General features: G+C 42.7%; 1 protein-coding gene across 1 annotated transcript in view; it reads left to right on the forward strand.

The window, feature by feature from the left end:
* The window catches only part of Efl1 (elongation factor like GTPase 1), a 125101-nt gene that overhangs the window by 89406 nt on the left and 13241 nt on the right, over positions 1-22454 (forward strand). The window contains exons 16-18 of the mRNA XM_021166823.2: positions 6005-6136; positions 10891-11038; positions 19974-20953. Of these exons, the coding sequence (XP_021022482.1) occupies positions 6005-6136; positions 10891-11038; positions 19974-20953 (1260 nt within the window). The remainder of the gene's footprint in view (positions 1-6004; positions 6137-10890; positions 11039-19973; positions 20954-22454) is intronic.

Consider the following 22454-nt stretch of genomic DNA (forward strand, 5'->3'; position numbering starts at 1 on the left):
CCGCCTGCCTCTGCCTCCCGAGTGCTGGGATTAAAGGCGTGCGCCACCACGCCCGGCTGGCTTCCAGTTCTTAATGTAACCTGCTTAAAACCTATTTTTAGCTTATTTGTTCCTATGAGAAGAGGAAAAAAATGACATTATGATGTCATTGATGCAAGACTTTTCTCTGGGGCCAACCCTAACATCAAGAAGCTGACAGTCTGTTGATTTCATGGACCTGCTTAGTCTATCTAACAGGCCAGCCAATCTTGTGAACACCTTAGCTAGCCTATACCCATCAACCTTGGCACTACTGGCAAAGCAGACTTGGAAAAGCATGTTTATGTGTCTGGCCTTCCTTCCCTATCTCCCCACCTCCATGATGAGGGTTGTAAAGTGTGGGTTCACTAGCACTCTTTGGAGTTGAGTCAAACTGCTGAGTCTGAGAGACAAGGAAGCAGAACTGGAGCGTAACCTGGGGGCCGATGAATTAGGTTCCTTGGGTACCTAATGGCATTGGGCATAGGGCAGAATGTCGCTTTTTAAAGGACTTCCCACATCCTGAGGGATGTACTTAAGCAATAGAGAAGTCCCCATGTTCCTTCCAAAGTGGCTCTCCGCTCGAAAAGAGCTGAGGCTGTGTGCAAATGAGCTTTTCCAGAGTTTAACGGAACCCATCAGTTCTGCCCAGCCAGCTTGGGAAGGGCAGGCTGGGAGTCTTTCACTATGATAATGTTAAACACTAGGGAACATCTGCTAGCTAGAATGTTAGCATATTTTCCAACAAATTGTAAACCCAGTAAAGCTTTTCTTTTAGACCGGGAGGAGTACTTTACAAACCGAAGTTTTCCTTAAGAGAGTAATGTTGCTTTATGCTCAAACAACTGACCGGCTTGTCCCCAGACAGCAGTGTTAGTATTTAGCAGTAGCTTTACCATCTTCCTGAAGCCTTCAGGACAACCTCATGCCAGATTGATTCCACCTATGTAACAAAAAGCCAACCTACTTCTCAATCTCTGTAAAAGTTGTAACCGATTATATATACATATATATATATATATATATATATATCGGTTATTATTGTTTATGTCTGAGCAACTTTTTAGTAGGGAAATTAGGGACAGCCTGAAATGAATGGCCTGCTAACATTGTAAAATATTAATATTTAATTCAAAATAATCAAATGAATGGTAGTGAGCCTAGCCAGGACCTTTGTACCCAGTTGAAGAACTCAGCATTTATTTGGTTCTGGTGACTGTCATCCTGTCTATGAGGTACAGCTAGTGTGTAAAGTCATTTACCTTCTGTTAGTTACAAAACAAACAAACAAACAAGCTAGAGTTCTTTTTGTTCCATAAACCGCTTTTATCTCCAGATTCCTTAATCTGACTTTTCTGCCTTCGATTTGTTTGTTTGTTTGTTTTTGTAATTCTAAAACTTGGAAATAATATGGAAGCTTAAGAGGCCACCACCTCCTGTAGCCCAGCAGGAACCCCAGTGGAGTTATAGAGATACCAACTCACCCATAAAACTTTGAATCCCAAATTTATCCTATCTACAAGAAATGCAGGCACAGGGGATGGAACAGAGACTGAGGGAATGGCCAACCAATAACCAGCCCATCTTAAGACCCATGCCATGGGTAAGCACCAATCCCTGACACTATTAGTGATGCTGTGTTAGGCTTGCAGACAGAAGAGTCTAGCATGGCTGTCCTCTGAGAGGCTTTGCCCAGCAGCTGACTCAGACAGATGCAGGTACCCACAGCCCAACAGTAAATGGAACTTGAGGACTCTTATGGAAGAATAGGAGGAAGGATTGCAGGCCCTGAAGGGGATAGGAACTCCACAGGAAGACCAACATTCTCAGCTAACCTGGACCCTTAGGGCTCTCAGAGACTGAACCACCAACCAAAAAGCATGCATGAGCTGGACCTAGCCCACCCCCACCCCCGCCCCCACTCCCCATTTGTAGCAGATGTGCAGCTTGGTCTTCATGTGGATCCTGAACAACTGGAACAGGGGCTATCCCAAAAGCTGTTGCCAGACCGTGGGATATGTGTTCCCTTAGCTGGGCTGACTTGTCTGCCATTAGTGGGAGAGGGTACACCTAGCCCCAAAGAAACTTGACGTGCCAGAGTTGGGAAATACCAAGGTGGGGGCACTCTCTCAGAGAAGAAGGGAAAAGGGAATGGAGGGAAGAAATGTGGGAGAGGAGCAGTGAGCAGGATTTAAAGTGAATTTTTAAAAACCCTTGAAAATAAATACATGGACTAAAACTGACGGCTACCATCATTAGGGGTTTTTCACTCGGAGTCAGTCTCTTTCTAACTCAGAGACTCTGAAATGACTCTTTTGGAGTACACCCTCCCCTACAAGTCTTAGGTGAAGGGAATAGTGAGGTCTAGCTTTCTGTTTTGAGAAAAGGTCTGTATAGCATAAGCTGACTTCAATTCATAAACATCCTACTTCAGCCTCCTGAGTGTGGGGATCTCATACCTGACTGATTATTATAATATTTACTGAAATGATTGAAGTGAAAAAAATCATGATTTAAGTAAAGAAAAAACACAAGATTATTAAATGTTGTAATAGCATAAAGGTGTCCCTAAGAGGAGAAAATGGGAGGGAGAAGGAAACAGGAACAGTATTGGAGGGGGTAAAAACAGGAACAGTATTGGAGGGCGGGGGGTAATGTGGATGCTGCCTTTGTTTTTCTCTCAAAATTGAATTTGATGGCATCATTTTTAAGGCAAAAAATTTGTTTCAGACTATATTTGATATGAGAACCAAAGTGCACACTTAATGTTGCCCTGTATCTTATCACAGAATTCACAGAGATTTCAGTCTACTGTGATTTGTCCAAATAATCTTAATGGTCCTTTTTCTGTGTCTTTAAATTATATTTTAAAATAAATAAAATTGGTAACCTGTAATTCAGGTGGAGCAGAAACTTGAGGGTTCTTTGGAAAGTTGGTTGGATGGTGTTTTTCTGAGGCAAGCACATGAAGGGACGTTTTATTAAAGTGGACACAGGTGTGAACGGCTAAGGCAAACTCAAGAAGGAACATTGTGCTGAAGCAGACACAGGAAAGAGGATGTTCTGCTAAAGCAAGCATGTGAAAGGACGTAATAAAGGTTCTTGGCTAACAACACACATGTATTGGCCCACCTTACACTGTGTAGTTGAGTTGCATTTGTCAGGATCCATAGAGAGAAACGCACCAAAAACTTGTGGTGGTGTGCTGCAGTTTCTTGCCACTTCCTTGGACTCAGGCTGATTGGATGCATGTGCTGAGGCAAGGCTTGTGGAGGACATGTGATGTTTAGAGGGTATAAATAGGAATCAGCGGGGTGATGGAGAGGGAGCTTAGCTTGCTGGTACAGCTAGCTAGCTGTGCAGCGCTTGTGGGTCTCACTTCTTCGCTGATCTTTGCTTCCCTGAGAGAGGCAACAGCAGAGAACTTTTCATGGTGTCCCTCCAGGTCCCTCCTGCTGCTGACTCCAGCAGAGGCTGAGGCCTGGCCGTCTCTGCTAGGTCATGTCACCCTGGTGCTAACAGAACTGGACTGCTGGTGTATCCATGAAGTGTTTGCCAGTGGATCGAGCTCCCGCTACCTGCTAACCTATGAACTGAGCTGCCAATTTCCAGACAACACAGACGGGAGTTGCTCCAAAGAACCTTTCTAAATAGGTTCTTCCCCCATACCCATTGTTTTCCACTACTTCTGGTGGGTGGGCTAAAGGGAGGTTAAAGCATTTAAGAACCACCATTTAAAAAGAGGATTTGGCCGGGCGGTGGTGGCTCACGCCTTTAATCCCAGCACTTGGGACAGAAGCAGGCCGATTTCTGAGTTCGAGGACAGCCTGGTCTACAAAGTGAGCTCCAGGACAGCCAAGGCTACACAGAGAAACCCTGTCTCAAGGAAAAAAAAAAAAGGATTTGAAAAAATTAAAATACACACAGGCAGGTAACAAGGGTTTTTACTCTTTGGATCATGTCCTTTGCTATGAATTCTATAGCCCTGACTTTTCCCTATTTGGGGGAATTCCCATCATGCCAGCAGATCTGGGCAGATCTAAATAGCCGGAATAGGTCTGGGCACTGGAACAGCAAAATGTAAACCAGCAGTCAGAGAACTAGCATTCAGAGTCACTGACCATCTGCAACTCATATCCCTCCTAGTGTAGAGGACAGGGCAGCATTTGTCTGTGTGCTGTGTTCAGGAAGGAAGTGCCACTGTCAGAGGTCAGAAGCAGGATGAAGGAAGTGTGAGAGGGTTCACTTACTATGCAGTTTTCCTGAAGCCTGGCCTCAGGAACAGAGATGAGGCTATTTCTAGTAGCCCTGCCCAGACATGTTACACCTTGATACTAGGGAGACAAACAGGAAGAAGCTGCTGCTAGACACACTTCTGGGTTCTGGGCCAATGGGGACAGTAGTGAGGAATTTTAAGGAATTATGATTTCAGTCTAAAGGGTTTGTTGGAGTGTGTAGGCATGTCCAGATGGGGCCACCCGTTTGATCATGGAATGAACTCTGACACTTGGAGCTGGCTTCACGAGATGGTGCATCTGACTGCTCTGATTGAGGCATCTACAGCAGGCTTCCACGGGTGTAGTTGGACAAGGAGATTCCTGTGAACTGCCTTCCCAGTGCGTGGCCTAGCCCTTGCCTCAGGCCTCCAGTTCCAGACTGAGTGTTGCAATGGGTAGAGTGGTCTTCCTTTTCCCACCCTGGGGGCTTTTACAGCAGCTTATGTGGTGAACACAGCAGGCTCCCTTCCCTTGGTTGTTTCTGCGCCCTTTTCTCCTCCAGCACCTCTCCTTCCTCCTCGCCTTTTCAGTCTTTTATTTCAACACAATAACTCCCACGTGGTCCTCGCGCATGGTCCTCGCGCATGTGTTCTAACGTCCTGTCCACTCTGATGCTGAATGTGAGGTCAGAATGTCCTTCCATCTCTCTAGGAAATCCTCTCCACTGCGTCTCACTGACCCAGAGACCACATGTACCCTTCAGTCTCAAGTATCCATCATCCAGGAGCCCAGAGAGGGAACTGGGGTTCTCTTTAAAACTGGAGTAGAATTCAGAATAGCTGGGGGGGAGGGGTGGTGGTGGTGGTGTTAATACTCAGTAGCCATTGTCACACTGCAGATTTCTAAATGTCCCTTATCTGTATGTAAATATGTTTAGCAAGATGATTATATTTAGCAGAGGTTCATATTCATTAAGTTAGTATATATTTTTTAAGGGTGATTACAAACTATAACTTGAAAAAATATCTAGAAGTGGGGCCTGGAGAGTGGCTCAGTCTGGAAAGTGTCTGCTGTGCAAGCATGAAGACCTGAGTTCTGATCCCCAGCACCCACATAAGAGCCCCAGTGGAGCCCCACTACTGGGGCAAGGGAGTCAGGCACATCCCTGGACTCATTGGCCAGCCAGTCTAGCCAGCTGGGGACCTTCAGGTTCAACAAGAGACCCTGCCTCAAAAAATAAGGCAGAAAGCTATTGAAGAAGATGCCTGACGTCTGCCTCTGGCCTCCACACACGTGTGCACACTCATCATACACACTCACCCCCCAAACACATATACACAAACACGGAGCCTAGAAGTGATCATTTCTATTGTCAAAATAGATATGCTTTCACTAAATTCAGTGCAACTGAATTTGCCCATCTGCAAAACAAAACCTAGCAAATTTCTGAGGGTTGGTTTGTTGTTTGGTTTTTTGAAACAGGATCTCACTGTATAGCACTGGCTGGCCTGGAATTCACAGAGAACTGCCTGCCTCTGTTCTACAGTGCTGGGACGAAAGTTGTGTCCTACCACACCCACACAGAATTTCTGTATTTTTGGCAAGAGTAATATTATCTAGGTTAAACACACACACACTCATACACACACACAATGCATGCCTCCCTCATTCAGGTTGGCAGTGTGCTGGGTATGTACTAGGTCTGTGCTGTTATTTTCCTAACCTGAGTTCAGAATTGATTGATCCCCTGGGTCTTTTTCTCTCTGCAGGAATTGGAGGCCTCCAGGACTTTGTGCTAAAATCTGCAACTTTGTGCAGCCTGCCATCCTGCCCACCGTTTATTCCCCTCAACTTTGAAGCCACCCCGATTGTGAGAGTTGCCGTTGAACCAAAGCACCCAAGTAAGATGGCACTGTTCCTAGAACATGTGATGCTGGCATGGGTTGCTGTGTCCTGCTTTGAGACAGGGTCTCTCTACCTACTCCTGGCTGGCCTGGAACTTCCTATATAGTCCAGGCTGGCCTCCAGCTCAGAGATCTGCCTACCTTTGTGTCCTGAGCGCTGAGATTGAAAGCGTGGACCACCATACCCAGCTTGCTTCACGTGTTAATGTATTTATTTGTCCGCCTGGGACCTAGCTGTTCCTGGTACCTCATAATGGTCAGTGAGGATTCTACAGACCTTCCCTTAAGGGATCCTAAAGCAGGTGTTGAAAGGCAGTTTTCTCCTGAAGGATTTAATGGTCTCATTGAAGTGCTAGGTATGTACTAGCTCTGTGCTGTTACTTTCCGTACCTGTATATCCTTCCTCTCCTGAGACCTGAAAAGAATTTTTTTCTCCTTTGAGTTCTTAGGCATAGACTTAGCTGCTCATGATCCCTGGGTCCCTAGAACAATATTGGGAGACTACCAAGAAGTGACTCTGCTGATCTTTGGTTTAGCTTGGATAATGTAGCACAAAGTAGTACCCCAAACAGCCTTTTAGAAATTTTCTATCAAAATATTAGGGCGTAAATTACCAAATATTTACTAATTTCTATTTTTTTATATTTATTTTTTTATTTGTGTGTGTGCATATATATGAGGTGCCTGCAGAGGCCAAAAGGCAGCATCATCTCCTGGAGTTAGGGTTATGGGTGGCTGTTTGCTGTCTCATGTGCTCCCTGACATAAAGGAACCTACCCAGTACCTGGCTTCTTTCTTGTTCATAGCATGCTCCAAATGATGTTAATTTTCTTTACTTCGTTCAAAAATATGGTAGTCAAACAGAGAGTTATTTGGTTATCTACCTGGAGGCCAAAGTGTGCTTCCTCATATGCCATTGATTAAAATTTTTTTTGAGCTTCTAAAAATCTAAATTGAAATACTTGAAAGAGGGACACAATTCTCATAATTTTTAAAGACATATTGCTGTTTTTCCATATTAGTGTGTCCTTGCTGGAGACACCATGTGCATGGATTAAATTACTCAAGTGTCCATTTCTATGTTTCAGTTTCTAAATGTTTTACTATGTCCTGTTTTTAATTTTATATTCAGAGTGTCTGAGAAACTGTCCTTCATGCTGCCCCCATGTCCTTGAGCCCTCGAAGCACATATAGTGTGTGTGCTTAGCTCTCCTGTCTTATACTTATCCTCCATGGGCCCCATGTCTAACAACTACAAAAAAGTTCCACTGTCTCATAGCAAGACTCCCAATAATACTGCCCCCTAAGCCACGGGTGGACCTGTCGTTTTCCCTGCGCACAGCTCTTAGCTTTGAGAGCTTTTATCTTTCTCATGAAGACTCAGCAGCCTGATGAACTGGATTCATCCAGAACCTTGCCATTTCCACCATCATAGAGAACCACACCCATTTGCCCTCAATGGGTTACTTTTCTTCTGGGATTTCCCAAGCTGGGGTCCAAAGGTCCCATAGGTCAGCCTCTGCTCCTGACACTCAGAGCTGTTCAGAACTTACCACACAGCCACAAATGCCCCCAAACCATGACTGCTTTCATCATTCCCACTAATCCTGTGTGCACGTATCCCAGCAATACACCACAGATCCTCTTGGCAGGCACTCGAGTGCAGTTTTTAATCTCATCTTCATGTGTGTTTGACTGAGGCATAACAGATGTAATTAGTTATAATTTATAGGTATAATTTGTTTGATTCCCAACACTACAAAAGTTATAAAACCAAGCAAAGGAAACTGGTACAGTAGCACCGGGTCGTCGGTTAAGATTATACTCTGTGTTCATTTCCTAGCACCCATGTCCAGTGGCTCGCAGCCATCGCTGATTCACTGGGGACACAGAGGCACTTCTCACTCAAGTCCACAACACACGCATGTGTAGATAATTTTAAAATAAAATAGAAGAAGCCAACTTGTCTGAGGTCATACAGTTACTACATGCAGGTTTCAAACCTCTACCTCAGAGACAATCCTAAATCTTTCCTTTGAGGAAAAATAAGAAATCCTCCTTAGTGGAAACAGGGCCTCCAGGTACATTCGTTTTTATGTCGATGTTTTGTATATATTATAAAACACCAAAAATATAAATTATTTAAAAATTGAGAAACAAAACAACTATGCTTCTGTGGGGTTTTGTGACACAGCTGCATTCTATCTGTAATTGTGTTTTGTAGTTGTATTAATTATGTATATTATGTATGTATTAATTATTATAGTACGTGATGGCAAGATACTGCAAAATTTAATAGTCTGAACTTCAGTCAGGAATAGTCCTTTAGTTGCTCAGGAATAGTCCTTTAGTCACCTTTGGTCAGGAATTTGGAGGCAGTTGGGCTTAGAGTCCCCAACCAGTGGCCCTGGTTGCAGCTGCATGCAGGTTAACTGCGCTTCCTAGAGTCACTCATATGAACTAAGTATCCATTTGAGTTCGGCCCCCTGTTCTCCCAAGGGCCCCTTCACTTGGAACTCAGGTGTTCTGCATCAGACCAAAGCGACTGATGCTTAGGCAGTCACACATCACCACTTCCACAATATTGTTGTCAAATGTCACACTCCCGTTAGGGACCACTGTAATGGAGCTGACTATTAGGAGGCCAGGATGATAGAGGTCACCTGCAAGGCTGACTGCTATACAATGCTTCATTATTTTCAAACTCTTAACTTGGCACGTCGTGCTGTTACTGTCCAGAGATGTCTCCTAGAGCCCGTTATTGTAATCCTTGATTTTAGTGGTTATTGTCAGTGTTGGTGAGTTGCAGAGAAGTGCCTTGCTGGCAGCCTGCACTGAACTGCGTGTTCCTTTTAGAACATTTAACATTTTTAGAACATTTAACCAAGTTCACGTTGAAATGTAGAAAATAAATGTCTACTTTTCTTGATGGCACTTCCTCTTATACTCCTAAGTGTCATTGTCTGTGCTGTGAGTGGACTGTCCATTTGTAAGATTTTTTAAATAAGGGAAGAAAAATCACCCTTTAAATTTTAAAAGGTTGATGCATTGAACGTCTGTGTTGTTTTTGGCCACACAGTGGCTACCAGAAACATTTTCAAATCCCTGATTTCAATGTTGACTCCAAGTCTCAAATTTCATTCTAAAACTTTCTTCTCTCCTCACTCTTAAACTGTCTCCTTTAGCTAAGAGATAGATTTAAGTATGCATGAATGGGGACAAATGTATATAGGTTGGGCTTTGCCATCCAGCCGATGGAGAACTAATAGCGAGCTTAGTCTTTCTGTTGTTGCTGTCTTCCTGTATTGTGAGTCTTACCCGTGTCTGTGTAGCAATCCTTTAATCTAGGTTTCAAATTCTCTGACAGTGAAGCCAACACCGAAGATCAAATCTACCCACATGAGCCACAGTATGCTGAAAGGGCTCTAAGAGGGTGAAATCCCACCCTGGCTTCCCTTGGGATTCCCTGTACTCCAATGTGGCTTGTGGCCATCTGGTCTGTGGGGCTTCGGTGTTTGCAGGCAAAGCCTAGGCTCTAAGCCTGGCCAAGCAGCTTCAGAAACAGGTTCTGCCACATAGTTGCTGTTGACTCTGGACACAAATCCTTTTCACTCTCTCCAGCTGTTTCCTCACCACACAATGAGAACATTAATCTATGATGTCCACTTCTAAAATGCTTGTCTGCCGTTTTAACACTATAAATAGTGTTAGCTATTTTTAGAACTTTAGTTCAGAAATAAATGAGCGATGAATTTCTTTTAGTCTCCTCCTGTTTTATGCCTTGCAGAAAGCTCCTGTGCTTTCACATGTTGGAGTTGAACACCGGAGAGCTGTGAAGCACAATGTTGAATCAAAGCAGTACTATATAGGAATGCCCTCAGTCTTCATTCAGCATCAGGAGACTTGCTCTGGCCTGGCTAGAGGCCACAGTGGCAGTGAGTGTGAGGCAGGAGAGAAGAAGCAAATCCCAGATGCAGACCTCAGACCCGTCTCTCCCCTCCCTCCCTTCCCCTCCCTCTGCTGTTGGGTTGAAGTAGTTCTATACCCTGCAAGGAAGGGAGCGCAGAGGGTGCGGTCGCTAGTGATTGGGTCCTGAGCCCCACACTTCTGTCAAGTGCTCTCACAAGTCGGTTTGTCTTGCTCTGTTTTGTTTCTTGCAGTGCTGGGAGTCCAGCTCAGTAGACAGGCACCCTGCCAGGGAAATACACCTCTAACAAACCCCATCACTACCTTTATTTTGAGACAGAATCTCACTACATTGTTCAGCTTAGCCTGGAATTTATTCTGTAGCCCAAGCAAATCTTGAGATTCTCCTGCCTTAGGCCCCTGAGTAACTGGGATTGCAAGTCTGTGTCACCAAGCCTGTCTTATAAATTATTAATTTAATATAAGTTCTAATACTTTCTCAGATATCATAAATGATTTGTGTATCTGCTAATTTTATATACTATTTGAAGAAGTGTTGCAGTATTTCTAGATCTATAGTATATATGTTACTAGTAAGACAGAAGTGAATTCACAGGCATGGTGATGGTAGTTTTTATCTGCTAAGAATTTGATGAAGAGATGTAAATGAGCCTTGGCACACTAATGATAAGCCTCTGCTGGCCCTGGCCTGGCTAGCTGTAGAAGTCAGCTACAAGAGGGTGGGTTCTTCACAGGGCTGGCACCTAAGCACTTACGTTATTGCCCCCAGCAGAGGTCATTTTGGTTCTTCTGCCATTGTTATTTTGTTTCATTTTGTCATCCAGGTGAAATGCCTCAGCTTGTGAAAGGAATGAAGCTGCTAAACCAGGCTGACCCCTGTGTCCAGGTTTTAATTCAGGAAACAGGAGAGCATGTTCTGGTCACGGCCGGGGAGGTCCACCTTCAGCGATGTTTGGATGACTTACGAGAAAGGTCAGCTTAAAATGCTAGAGATGGAGAAATGATAACTCTAAAATCAGTGAGATGTTTTAATGTTTCCCAAACAGGTCAACTAAGACTGTGGTTTATTTTGGAAAAGACATGCAGTGCCCTCAATTCAGACATAAAACTGCTATTGGGTCATAAATTTAAATTTTAATAACTGGAAACTGACATGAATTTCATACATTTGAATAATTTTGTGTTTTAGCTTAAGTCGTAAAGCATTTTAAAAATATATATGTCAATCTTAAGCATCCACACAGCACATATCAAAGCAACAAAAATCTTGTAAATACAGACTATGATTAGGACAATGTAAACCTGGAAACCTCTGTGAAGGTCATATGTAAGTCACTATATCTGAGCATACCAGATCACTTTATAAATGATGTTTTTCTTCTTTGTTTTGTTGATAATGTATGTTTCTTTCAAAAATCCGAAAACTATAGAACAGTAAGGATCATGGGGTTATATGCAGAAATAAGAGTCATGAGCACTCAGGCCCATACCCCCATTTGTCACCTCCTGTAGGTATGTACGGATATACAGCTGTGTGTGCTGAGCGCTGCTCATTTGCATGACAGGCTTCTGCAGCTACGTAAGTGCCCTAACTACTGTAACCACCAATAGTGTTGGAAAGTGCCCGCTCACACTTTTGTAAACCTTACAACATCACAACCTGGAAGACAAAAGATATTTGTCTTAATATTTATACATTCATATGTTTACTAATGAAAACAGTGAGAATTTTCTTACAGTAGCCGTTTTCTTTTTAAATTTTCTGGGAAGGTAATAATGGTAACCTAGATAATAAGTGGTTGTTCGAATCATATGCTGCTAAATATAGCACGTGGTCCCTATGTTTGTCACCTCACCTGCACAGTGACCCCCATAGACTGGATAGTTGTGCTGGCAGCCACAGCAGATAACGCGGACTGTGCAGCAGTGTGCAATGGTGTCTTGTGGGATGAGGCAGGATCTCCTTCCAGATGGAGAGTCTGCCTTGACTTCCTCACTGGAGAATGCTGCTGTGGCTTTTTCCTTTTCCCTGTTTATATGGCTGTGATCCACACAAAACTCTAAGATGGATTTCTGTCTCTTGTCACCATTTTCTCAAGTTCCGTTCGGGTAAACCATGAGATACAAATAAGACAGTTCCAGAGGGTTCCTCCCATCCAAGTGCTAACCAGGGCCTGCCCTGCTTAGCTTCTGAGATTGTAGTAGATCAGGTGCACTCAGGCTAGTAGGACCCCAGTCTCCAGGTTTCTTCCTAAACTCACATGAAATAATCTCAGGTTGCTAGCTTCCTTAAACATTTGCCCTTGATCATTTAAATGATTTTTAAAAATATTTTCTCCTTAAACTCAAAACTGTTTTAATAGCTCTATATTGTTATCTTTGCTTAGTGTTTTCACCTCAAAATTTTCACTATGGATGCTTTTTTACCTCTGGAGGGAAAATTCCAAATATGTTTAATAAAAGAAATTGACTTTCTAGAAATGTACCATTAACATGGTATGAAGTAATTTCAATAAATGTAAATATATTTTTATTTTGGGAACTACTCCATGTAAATGTTCCTAGAAGATTTTGATATCTAAAAACTAATCATAATTTATAATTACATTGAATAAAGGCAGTGAGAACTATAACGAATCTTTTTTTAAAGTATATACTGCTTTATTAAAATATCACGAAAGTTCTCTCCTTTTTTGTTTTTTGTTTTGTTTTTTTTTTAAAGTAGAGTTTCCTTGTATAGAACACAGATTGACCTTGAAGTCACAATCCTCCTGCCTCATCCTCTTAGGGAAGATAGATACTGGGGTAGTGCTTGGCAATGCCACTTAAATTCTGAAGTAGTCCTTAACTGAAAGTACTGCTTACCGCCCACTCCCTCAAGACAAACAAAATAATTCCCTTCATGTAGCCTCTTGTGATAGAGGAAAAACAGCAGGCCCAGTGTTTCCTCTCAGAACTCAGAGGTCACCTGGATGCCAGCAGAAAGGCTATGTAAAAGTGGTGAGCAGAGAAGTCAGCTAGGCTCAGTGCAGTACTGGTGGGGACGGCGGCCAGGTGCATTGGCTTAGTCAGGCAGTGGTTTGTGGTCTGACAAGTACTACTTTTGAACTCCAAGAAGCAGAACCAAGTGGTGTTAGCAAAGGGCCATTGGCTTCTGCAGTAGCCCAGTGTCCTGTGATAAGTAAGGGCTTATTTGGGGACCAAGAGTCATGAGAAGGGATTATACTGAATAGCCTATTAGGTGGGGTTTGATTGAGGATATGTCACCAGGGTCATGTCCTTGAAGGATGTGCCCAGTGTATCCTCCCCCGCCCCAGCCCCATGTGTATAAGTCTTTCAAGCTGATTTGAAAATCTGTGTGCAAATTTTCAAAAAAGGGCCAACAATAACCAAAGAACTCCCAGCTGGGTGTTGTCACTGTTCTATAAGATTGGGAATCAGTCTTTCTTTAAAGCAGCAGTAAGACTGTGATGCTGATCACAGAAGGGATGGAGTAAAATAGAGACTCCAAAAACGGGTTGCAGGGTAGAGCAACGAGGAAAGGACAGATTCACCAGTAAACAGTGCTACCCAGTTTGATATCTGTGTGTGAGGGTGGGGGTGGGGGGAATGGGAGAAGGGGGTCTTATTTCATATCCTACTTGGAAGAGTGTGTGAGGTAGGTTGTAGGTTAAAGTGTAAAGACTGGAAACTGTCTAGTCTAGAAGATGCTGTAAGGTACGGGAATATGTATAAGAAGTGGGTAAGAAAATTGGATTTTAAAGACAAATGACAGTGAAGATTTAGTTCATCCTCAAGAAGCCTATAGAGTAAGAAAGCATGTACCAGTGTGCTCTAACCTTTTTAATACCTGCAGCGTGTGAGACTTACGCCCTCATGTCTAAACAATGCCTAAAAATACCTGACAACCCAAAAGGATGTGTTATCAGCACTAACAGGTACACCACAACAGGAATCTAAAAGCAAAGGGCATTCCAAAATGTATGATCGTGGTTGGTAAAGCCCTTGCCTTGTAAACCTGAAGACCTGAATTTAATCCTTGACCTATATTAGAGAGCCAGAATTTTGGCACTCACTTGTAATCCCATTGTTGGGATGGTGGAAATAGGCTGATCTCTGGGACTTGCTAACCAGATAGCCTAAACTACTTGGTGAATACCATGCAAGTGAGAGATCCTGCCTCAAAAACAAGGAAGGTGGCATCTGAGGCACAACAGCCAAAGTTGTACCCTGGCCTGCTTATGTGTGCACACACACAGGTAAAATATCTCTATGTACCCAAGACATTCTCAAGTGATGGAGGAGCTGCAGAGCGATACACTTGCCACACAGCTAGTGGGAGTAGGAATTGGTACACTATTGGAATCTGGTGTGTGTTGTGTCCTAAGAAAACAGCCACTTCCCTCAGCTTGGCAGATCTTCCATTTCTAAATCTCTGTGTATAACAGAGCTGGGCAAATGTCTGGCAAGGATGAGTGCTCTTGATGACATTCTTGTTCTAGGATAGGTTCTCACTGCATGGCCTGAGATGGCCTGAAACTCTCGGGCTCCAGTGATTGTCCCTCGGCCTCCTAAGTATCTAGAGCTATGGGAATCCACCACCATAAGTAGGTTGTCACTAATTAAGGTAGAGAGTGATTGAGGAAGAGACTGTAGTTGATCTTTAGTGTCCACATGCACACACGTGTATACTTGCATACACACACCTAAACTGCATAGTTTAGGTGTTTGTATTTAAACAGGAAAAACAAAATGGGGAGGGCAGATTATAATAGAAAGTTATGGTTGCCTGTGAGGGGCTTGGCGAAATGGGGAGGTGCCTTCTTATGGCTAGAGAAACTTGTATTCACTTTGACCTAAATGATCGCAGATCAGTTGATTCTTTACATCTCACGGTTATATTAAGAATGTCTGTGATTCCTCCTTAGAATAGGGAACAAAATACCCATGAAAGGAGTTACAAAGACCAAGTTTGGAGCTAAGACGAAAGGATGGACTATCCAGAGACTACCCCACCCGGGGATCCATCCCATAATCAGCCACCAAACCCAGACACTATTGCATATGCCAGAAAGATTTTGCTGAAGGGACCCTGTTATAGCTGTCTCGTATGAGGCTATGCCAGTGCCTAACAAATACAGAAGTGGATGCTCACAGTTAGCTGTGGACGTTGTACATCGTGGTGCGCACTAGGCTCCGCACCACGATGTACAACGTCCACAAGCAGTGCCTTCTTATGGCTAGAGAAACTTGTATTCACTTTGACCTAAATGATCGCAGATCAGTTGATTCTTTACATCTCACGGTTATATTAAGAATGTCTGTGATTCCTCCTTAGAATAGGGAACAAAATACCCATGAAAGGAGTTACAAAGACCAAGTTTGGAGCTAAGACGAAAGGATGGACTATCCAGAGACTACCCCACCCGGGGATCCATCCCATAATCAGCCACCAAACCCAGACACTATTGCATATGCCAGAAAGATTTTGCTGANAGGACCCNNNTATAGCTGTCTCTTGTGAGACGATGCTGGGGCCTAGCAAACACAGGAGTGGATGTTCACAGTCAGCTATTGGATGTATCACAGGTCTCCCAATGGAGAAGCTAGAGAAAGTACCCAAGGAGCTAAAGGGATCTGCAACCCTATTGTTGGAACAACAATATGAACTAACCAGTACCCCGGAGCTCTTGTCTCTAGCTGCATATGTATCGAAAGATGGCCTAGTCAGCCATCACTGGAAAGAGAGGCCCATTGGACTTGCAAACTTTATATGCCCCAATATAGGGGAATGCCAGGGCCAAAAGAATGGGAATGGGTGGGTAGGGAAGTGGGGGGCGCTATGGGGGACTTTTGGGATAGCATTTGAAATGTAATTGAGGAAAATATGTAATAAAAATATTAAAAATCAAAAAAAAAAGAAAAAAAAAAGAAAATATCTAATAATAAATAAATAAATAAATAAATAAATAAGGAAAAAAAGAATGTCTTTGGCCTTCTAGGACGTCATAGGGCATGCCTCTTATTTCGACTTTTTCACCCATTTGTGGTTTGTATACAAAAGAGGGAGAGATGAAGTGTCCGCTGTTGCCTCCAAGCCAGAAGAGCTGTCAGAGTTCTCAGCATGTAGATCTTAGATACAGAGCAGACGGAGTAAGAACCCACATGAAGCACCGTCACAGCTATATAGAAGCCTACTGCACTTGCCTGTCTGTCTGTCTGTCTGTCATCTGTCTACTTATTTATAAGTAACAGCAGGCTCTGCATTGCCATGATTTACAAAGCTTCGACTCTTGGTACCAGATAGATTTGGCAGCTGCACACTTCCCTCCACAGCATGAAATGACTTTAATTGTTTGAGCAATTTCTATAGTAGACTTCTTGGAACCTCAGACATTCAAAGTAGTGCATAGCTTTTTTTGTTACTTTATAATAAAAGGTAACAATATAATGGTATGGATGTATTTTCTCAGTTTTAATAGCTTTGTAGTTGGCTTCCTTAAAGTACCTAAGCCAATATTCTCTGTAATTTTAAAACTATTTTCCCATTCCTGTGCTGTTCCTATTTATCTGTTTCCTTTAGTGTCCGTGCTTCTGTGTTATTATCTTATATGCATATGTGGGTCAGGAGATGCACGTACATATGCTTGTAGTTGTGTGTGGAGGCCTCAGGTAGAGGTCATTCCTCAGATACTGAGCAACCCAGCTAACTAGGCTTACTACAGCGAGCCCCAGGAGCCTGGCTGTCTCTTCCCCTCAACACGGAGACTACTGACACAAACCAGCACATTGGCTTTTTTCACATGGGCTCTGGGGATTAAACTCGGGCCCTTATGCTTACTGAAGAGATGGCTCAACAGTTACTGCTCTTGCAAAGGACCCAGATTCCAGCCCTAGCATCCACCTTAGGCAGCCCATAGCTCCAGGAATCCTGTACTCTCTGGTCTCTGTGGTCACCTTCACATGCATGATGCACATAAACTCATACAGTATACATACATACATACATACATATAAATAAAAAATAAAAACTTTTTTAAACCTGCAAATTAAAAAAAATTAACAGTATAATTAAACAAAGACACATTTAGATTTATGTCCAGCACAGCCTTAGAGACTTATCTGAGATAAGGCTGGAAGACACAGTTTTGTTTTGTTTTGTTTTTCTTTCTCTTTTGGTAGTTTTGTTCTCTTCTGACTCACCCACCCTCCAACAATTAACTGACGATTTAACTCTTGGGCCATTTGAAGGTTTCTCTGCTACAAGGCATTCGCCTGATCTGCCTCCTTACCTGACATGTTTATTGAACCTAACAAAAATAAGTCACTTTACAAAACCTACAAGAATTCTAAAAACAAGGAATTCTATCATGACCCTGTGGGGTTTTGTTGTTTGTTTGTTTGTTTGCCAAAGTGCAGGCCAGTTGTCACCTAGCCACATGAAATTGTAAATTCCAGTAAATGCTTATAAGAAGTCAAGGAGCTCTAAACGTGAATCTGGCTTTGTATTTCTAACTGCATGAAATGAGAATAGTTCGGGTTTTCAATAGTGCTATTTCAGTAGCCCCTAACTATGCATAAAAAAGGAGTCACACTTGTGCCCAGCCAGGTGCCAACTGATAGGATGGGATGCTCAGACCCACATGTCCCTCCCGCCTGAGCCTCTAACAGCAAGAGTGGCTCGCTAGGATTGGTACAGTAGCAAATAGACCCTCAGACTGGGAAGTGGGAAGAATCACCCTTACGAAAAGACTGGGTTAGCTATTGGGCCAGTTAGTGGCAATTTTTATTCTACCTAAACACTTTTTTTAAAAAAACAAAGAATAAGCATTGAGTGCCAGTTTGGCATTTTAAATAATGATTATATAGATCACTTGATATTTTTAGCATATATTGTTTTATATTATAATTTTAGTTATATTGACAGACTTCGTGCAAATTAAGTTTGCATGACCTATGATAAAAATCAATTAGCATTGTGATTTTTTTTTTTTGTTTGTTTATCATGTTGTTAAAACTTTTCACTGCTGTGTAATGGTGAGGAGTGAGAACACTGAAACCAGAGAAAGATTTAGATCCTAGATCATCCACTCTCCAGCCTCTTAGACAATATGTTTGCTTACCTGGTCCTCTCCCTACACAATGAGGATTGTATTAGTGTCTGATGAGGAAATAGCACATTTGTAAAGCACTCGGCAACTGACCACCACAAAGCCAAACATACACATGTGTGTATTCTTAATTCTCTTCACCGCTGCGTTATCTCTTTCCCTCTGAATTATTGGGTGAGATTGAACTGCAGCTTTATCTGTAAATACTCTCAAGTTTGAGTATCAAAGTGATCTTCAATTGGTACATTGCCAGGTAGTCATCCATCCACCGTGTGCATCCTGGAGCAGACATGGAGACTTGAAGTTAGCTGGTCCTTGAAAGAAGAAAACCTTACTGGTAGAGCCATGGCTCTCCATGGAAGGAAGCTTTTATCATTCTTTTTTTCTTTTTAAGATTTATTTATTTATTATATGTAAGTACACTGTAGCTGTCCTCAGACACTCCAGAAGAGGGCGTCAGATTTTGTTACAAATGGTTGTGAGCCACCATGTGGTTGCTGGAATTTGAACTTGGGACCTTCAGAAAAGCAGTCGGCGCTCTTAACCACTGAGCCATCTTGCCAGCCCCCATTCTTTTTTTTTTTTTTTCTTCTGCACATTATCTGTTTCATGTTCTATATACTAAAATCCATTTAGATACTATTTTCATTTAAAAAAAAAAAAAACACTATTGAGTTTTCAAATTTGCCAAAAGGCATAAAATAAAGTACTTGGGCCATATCTACAGAACATTCAAAACAGAAAGAAACCTAGGATGAATTGTCAGCACTCAGTTTCCTTAGGGAATAAATTTCCCAGGGAAGATACCACTTTGAGAGTCCAAAAATCAGTATAATGTACTTGTACATGCACAAGTACACATACACAAAGATGTAGACCACCAAGGGTTCAGTGTGATTTGACAATGGCATAAGCAGAAAATAAGACAGAAAGAAAGATTGCCCGGTTCCTCGGCGGCAGCGGCAGCAGAGTCAGTCTCTGCCCGTCTATGCCCTGGCTGAGCTTACAGCCAACAAGAAAGAAACTAAATCCAGTATGTGTGGAAGGGGAACTTTCTGAACTTTGTGCCAGATTAGGGGTCAAGCCCTGTGCTATACAGTGCTGTAGACACTGTGTGAAGGTGTGGGACCATATGAAGTATATAAACAATATTGGTAAAAAAATCAAGAACACTAGTCACATTTCCAATGTTAAGCCATCCTGTGGATATTTACATTTAAATAAAATTAAAATCTTTTTCTTCTGTTGCACTAGCCACGTTTCCAGTGCTCAGTCATCAAGAGAAGGTAGAGAGCTTCCCATCACTACAGAAAGTTCATGGTGATGTGCTAGTCTAGACAGTCCTGGGTCCTTCTGGCTCACGTGAGCCTCTTTGTCAATACAGAATGTATCATGCAGCTCTGACTGGCATGAGTCTCTGACTGTCTCTTCAGAGGGTTAATCACTGGGTTCTTCTTCGCCAGACTCAAGTCTGGCAAATTTGATTTTAAAGGAGTCATGTGTCAGATCCTATTACAATATTTGTTTTCCACTCAAAACAATCTTACTTAAATAGATGGTTTAGTTGTCTTGAGAACGAACACAGCAGCAATATTCCAGCACAAGCCTAGAGCTCCACTGAGCTCCGTTCCCATCAGGGTGTCTCTCAGGCTAAATGAAAGCACCGTGTGAATTGAGACAGAACGTAAAGGACAGGCCTCACAGAAATGATGTTTACGTTTCTGTGTTTTCCTGTTATCTCTGTTGTGATGCAAGGCTAAGATTCTAACCAGCTGCTATTTCTCTTGCTCTCATAGGTTTGCAAAGATCCACATCAGTGTATCTGAACCCATTATTCCATTCAGAGAAACGATCACAAAACCTCCCAAAGTTGACATGGTCAATGAAGAAATAGGCAGGCAGCAAAAAGTCGCTGTCATACACCAAACAAAAGAAGAGCAAAGCAAAATCCCAGAGGGGATCCACGTGGACTCCGATGGGCTTATCACCATACCAACTCCCAACAAACTGGCCACACTCAGCGTCCGTGCCATACCACTGCCAGAAGAAGTCACTAGGATTCTGGAAGAAAACAGCGACTTGATTCGTTCCATGGAGCTTTTGACATCCTCCTTGAACGAGGGTAGAAATACCCAGGCCATTCATCAGAAGACCCAAGAGAAAATATGGGAATTTAAGGGAAAGCTAGAGAAACACCTAACAGGGAGGAAATGGAGGAACACTGTTGACCAGATCTGGTCATTTGGCCCAAGGAAATGTGGGCCCAACATCCTAGTCAGTAGAAGTGAAGATTTCCAGAGCTCAGTATGGTCTGGCCCAGCTGGCAGAGAATCAAAAGAGGCCAGCAGATTCCGAGACTTTGGCAATAGCATTGTGAGTGGCTTCCAGCTTGCGACCCTCTCTGGCCCCATGTGTGAGGAGCCGCTCATGGGTGTCTGTTTTGTTCTAGAAAAGTGGGAGCTAAATAAATGTGCAGAACAAGGAGCAAGTGATAAACAGCACCAAGGTCAGTGTGATCTGGTGGCAGAGGGACAGGGGGAAGGCAAAACCTGTCACGTTGGAGATGAAAACCAAGAGCAACAAGATGTCTGCTCAGAGCCCTTTGAAGAGACTTCCCAGAAAGGAGACTCTCCAGTTATTGACTGCTATGGACCCTTCTCCGGGCAGCTAATTGCTACCATGAAAGAAGCCTGCCGCTATGCTCTGCAGGTGAAACCTCAGCGCCTGATGGCAGCTATGTACACATGTGACATCATGGCCACCAGTGATGTCCTCGGTAAGGAGGGAAGGATGAAGACAGAGAGGTGCCCTGAGCAACAAGGTCTCCTGTATCTTAAACCCACTTAGTATTTTGTTGAAGCTAGAACATCTAATTTACTAACGGATTAAGAGTTTTTTGAAAGCCAGAGACCTGTATCTTAAATTCTCAGCATGGAAAATACATGGCTACTGAAGGTCTTTTCTTTTGCAGCAAATGTATCTTTTTTTATTCTCTGAGCTAAGATCTTTGATTAAGTTTGAATTGATTGTGTGTGTAGGGTGGAAGACATAGATCTAATTTCATTCTTCTACAGTAGTACGTTCAGTTTTGCCAGTATCATTTATTGAGTAAGCTGTCTGTTTACCAGTTCATGGTTTTGGTCCCTTTATCAAAATTTAGATGTCCTTAGCAGTGTCACGTTTATCTCTAAGGCTTGTTTTATATTCCTTTGGTCTACATGTGAGATGCTATGCCTGCTGTCATCTATCTTTGTCACCATGACTCTCTATAGTTAGATACCGTGTACTGTGCAGACCCCAGATGGGTCACTTTGACTTTCTGTGATCTTTTATATTTCCATACACATTTCAGGATTGTTTTGTGTGGTTGTGTAGGAACATCATTGGGATCTTGACGGGTGTTGCATTGAATCTGTAGACTACTTGGGTTGAATACTGTCTTTACAGTATTATTTTGCCAGCCCAGGGGATGCAAGGGCTTTCCACCATCTGGTTGTCTCCTTTACTTACTTTTATCAGCATCTTTTTATTTATTCATTTATTTATTTATTTATTTACTTATTTTTAATAGAAGTCTTTCCCTTTCTTTATGAATGAAATATTCTCCTTACTTTTCCTTCTTAGCAGTTTTATGATGAAAGGTCTGGCCTGTCAGGATATAATCCCAATTTGGCAGCACTTTTGTCCCAGGTGAATCAGTGTCTCAGCCTGGTAGCCGGGCCACCCTAATGGTGGTAAGAAGAACCCACCATTCTCGTCCTCACAGCACAAATTCTCAGTCCTGAGGAAGAGTTACTTAGGCTGTCTCAGACCTTATAGCTGCCAGCTGTTACATCAGATCACTGGCTGCTTCCCTCCCTGTAAAAGAAGCAGTGCTGAGGACCTCGGGGCACATGGAGTCTGGTTCAGGGTGGCCACCTGCTGTTCTGTACTGTTTCACTGAGGCTTATTTTCTTCTATTAAATGGGTAGAGGTCAAGGAAAATATGTCTTTGCAAGTTGTGAAAAGTCAGATTAGAACACAAACACCATTCCTCAAAGTGTCCTGATATCTTTGTCTGGAGGAATCTTGGAACTGTAGTGGTGAAGAGAATAAAGGATGAAAGTTAACCATAGGTGGGATTCATTTACTTATTCTCTTTGCTCTGGCCAGAGGGTCTTTGAGTCAGGACACAGTCAATTATGTTGTAATAAGTTTGCTTCACTGAGTAGTTTCCAAAAGAAGAATCTGAGAATGATTGATTTTCATTCATATTCATTCTCTCTCTCTCTCTCTCT

Source organism: Mus caroli, chromosome 7 (genome assembly GCF_900094665.2).
Source record: "Mus caroli chromosome 7, CAROLI_EIJ_v1.1, whole genome shotgun sequence".
NCBI classification, from domain to species: Eukaryota; Metazoa; Chordata; class Mammalia; order Rodentia; family Muridae; genus Mus; species Mus caroli.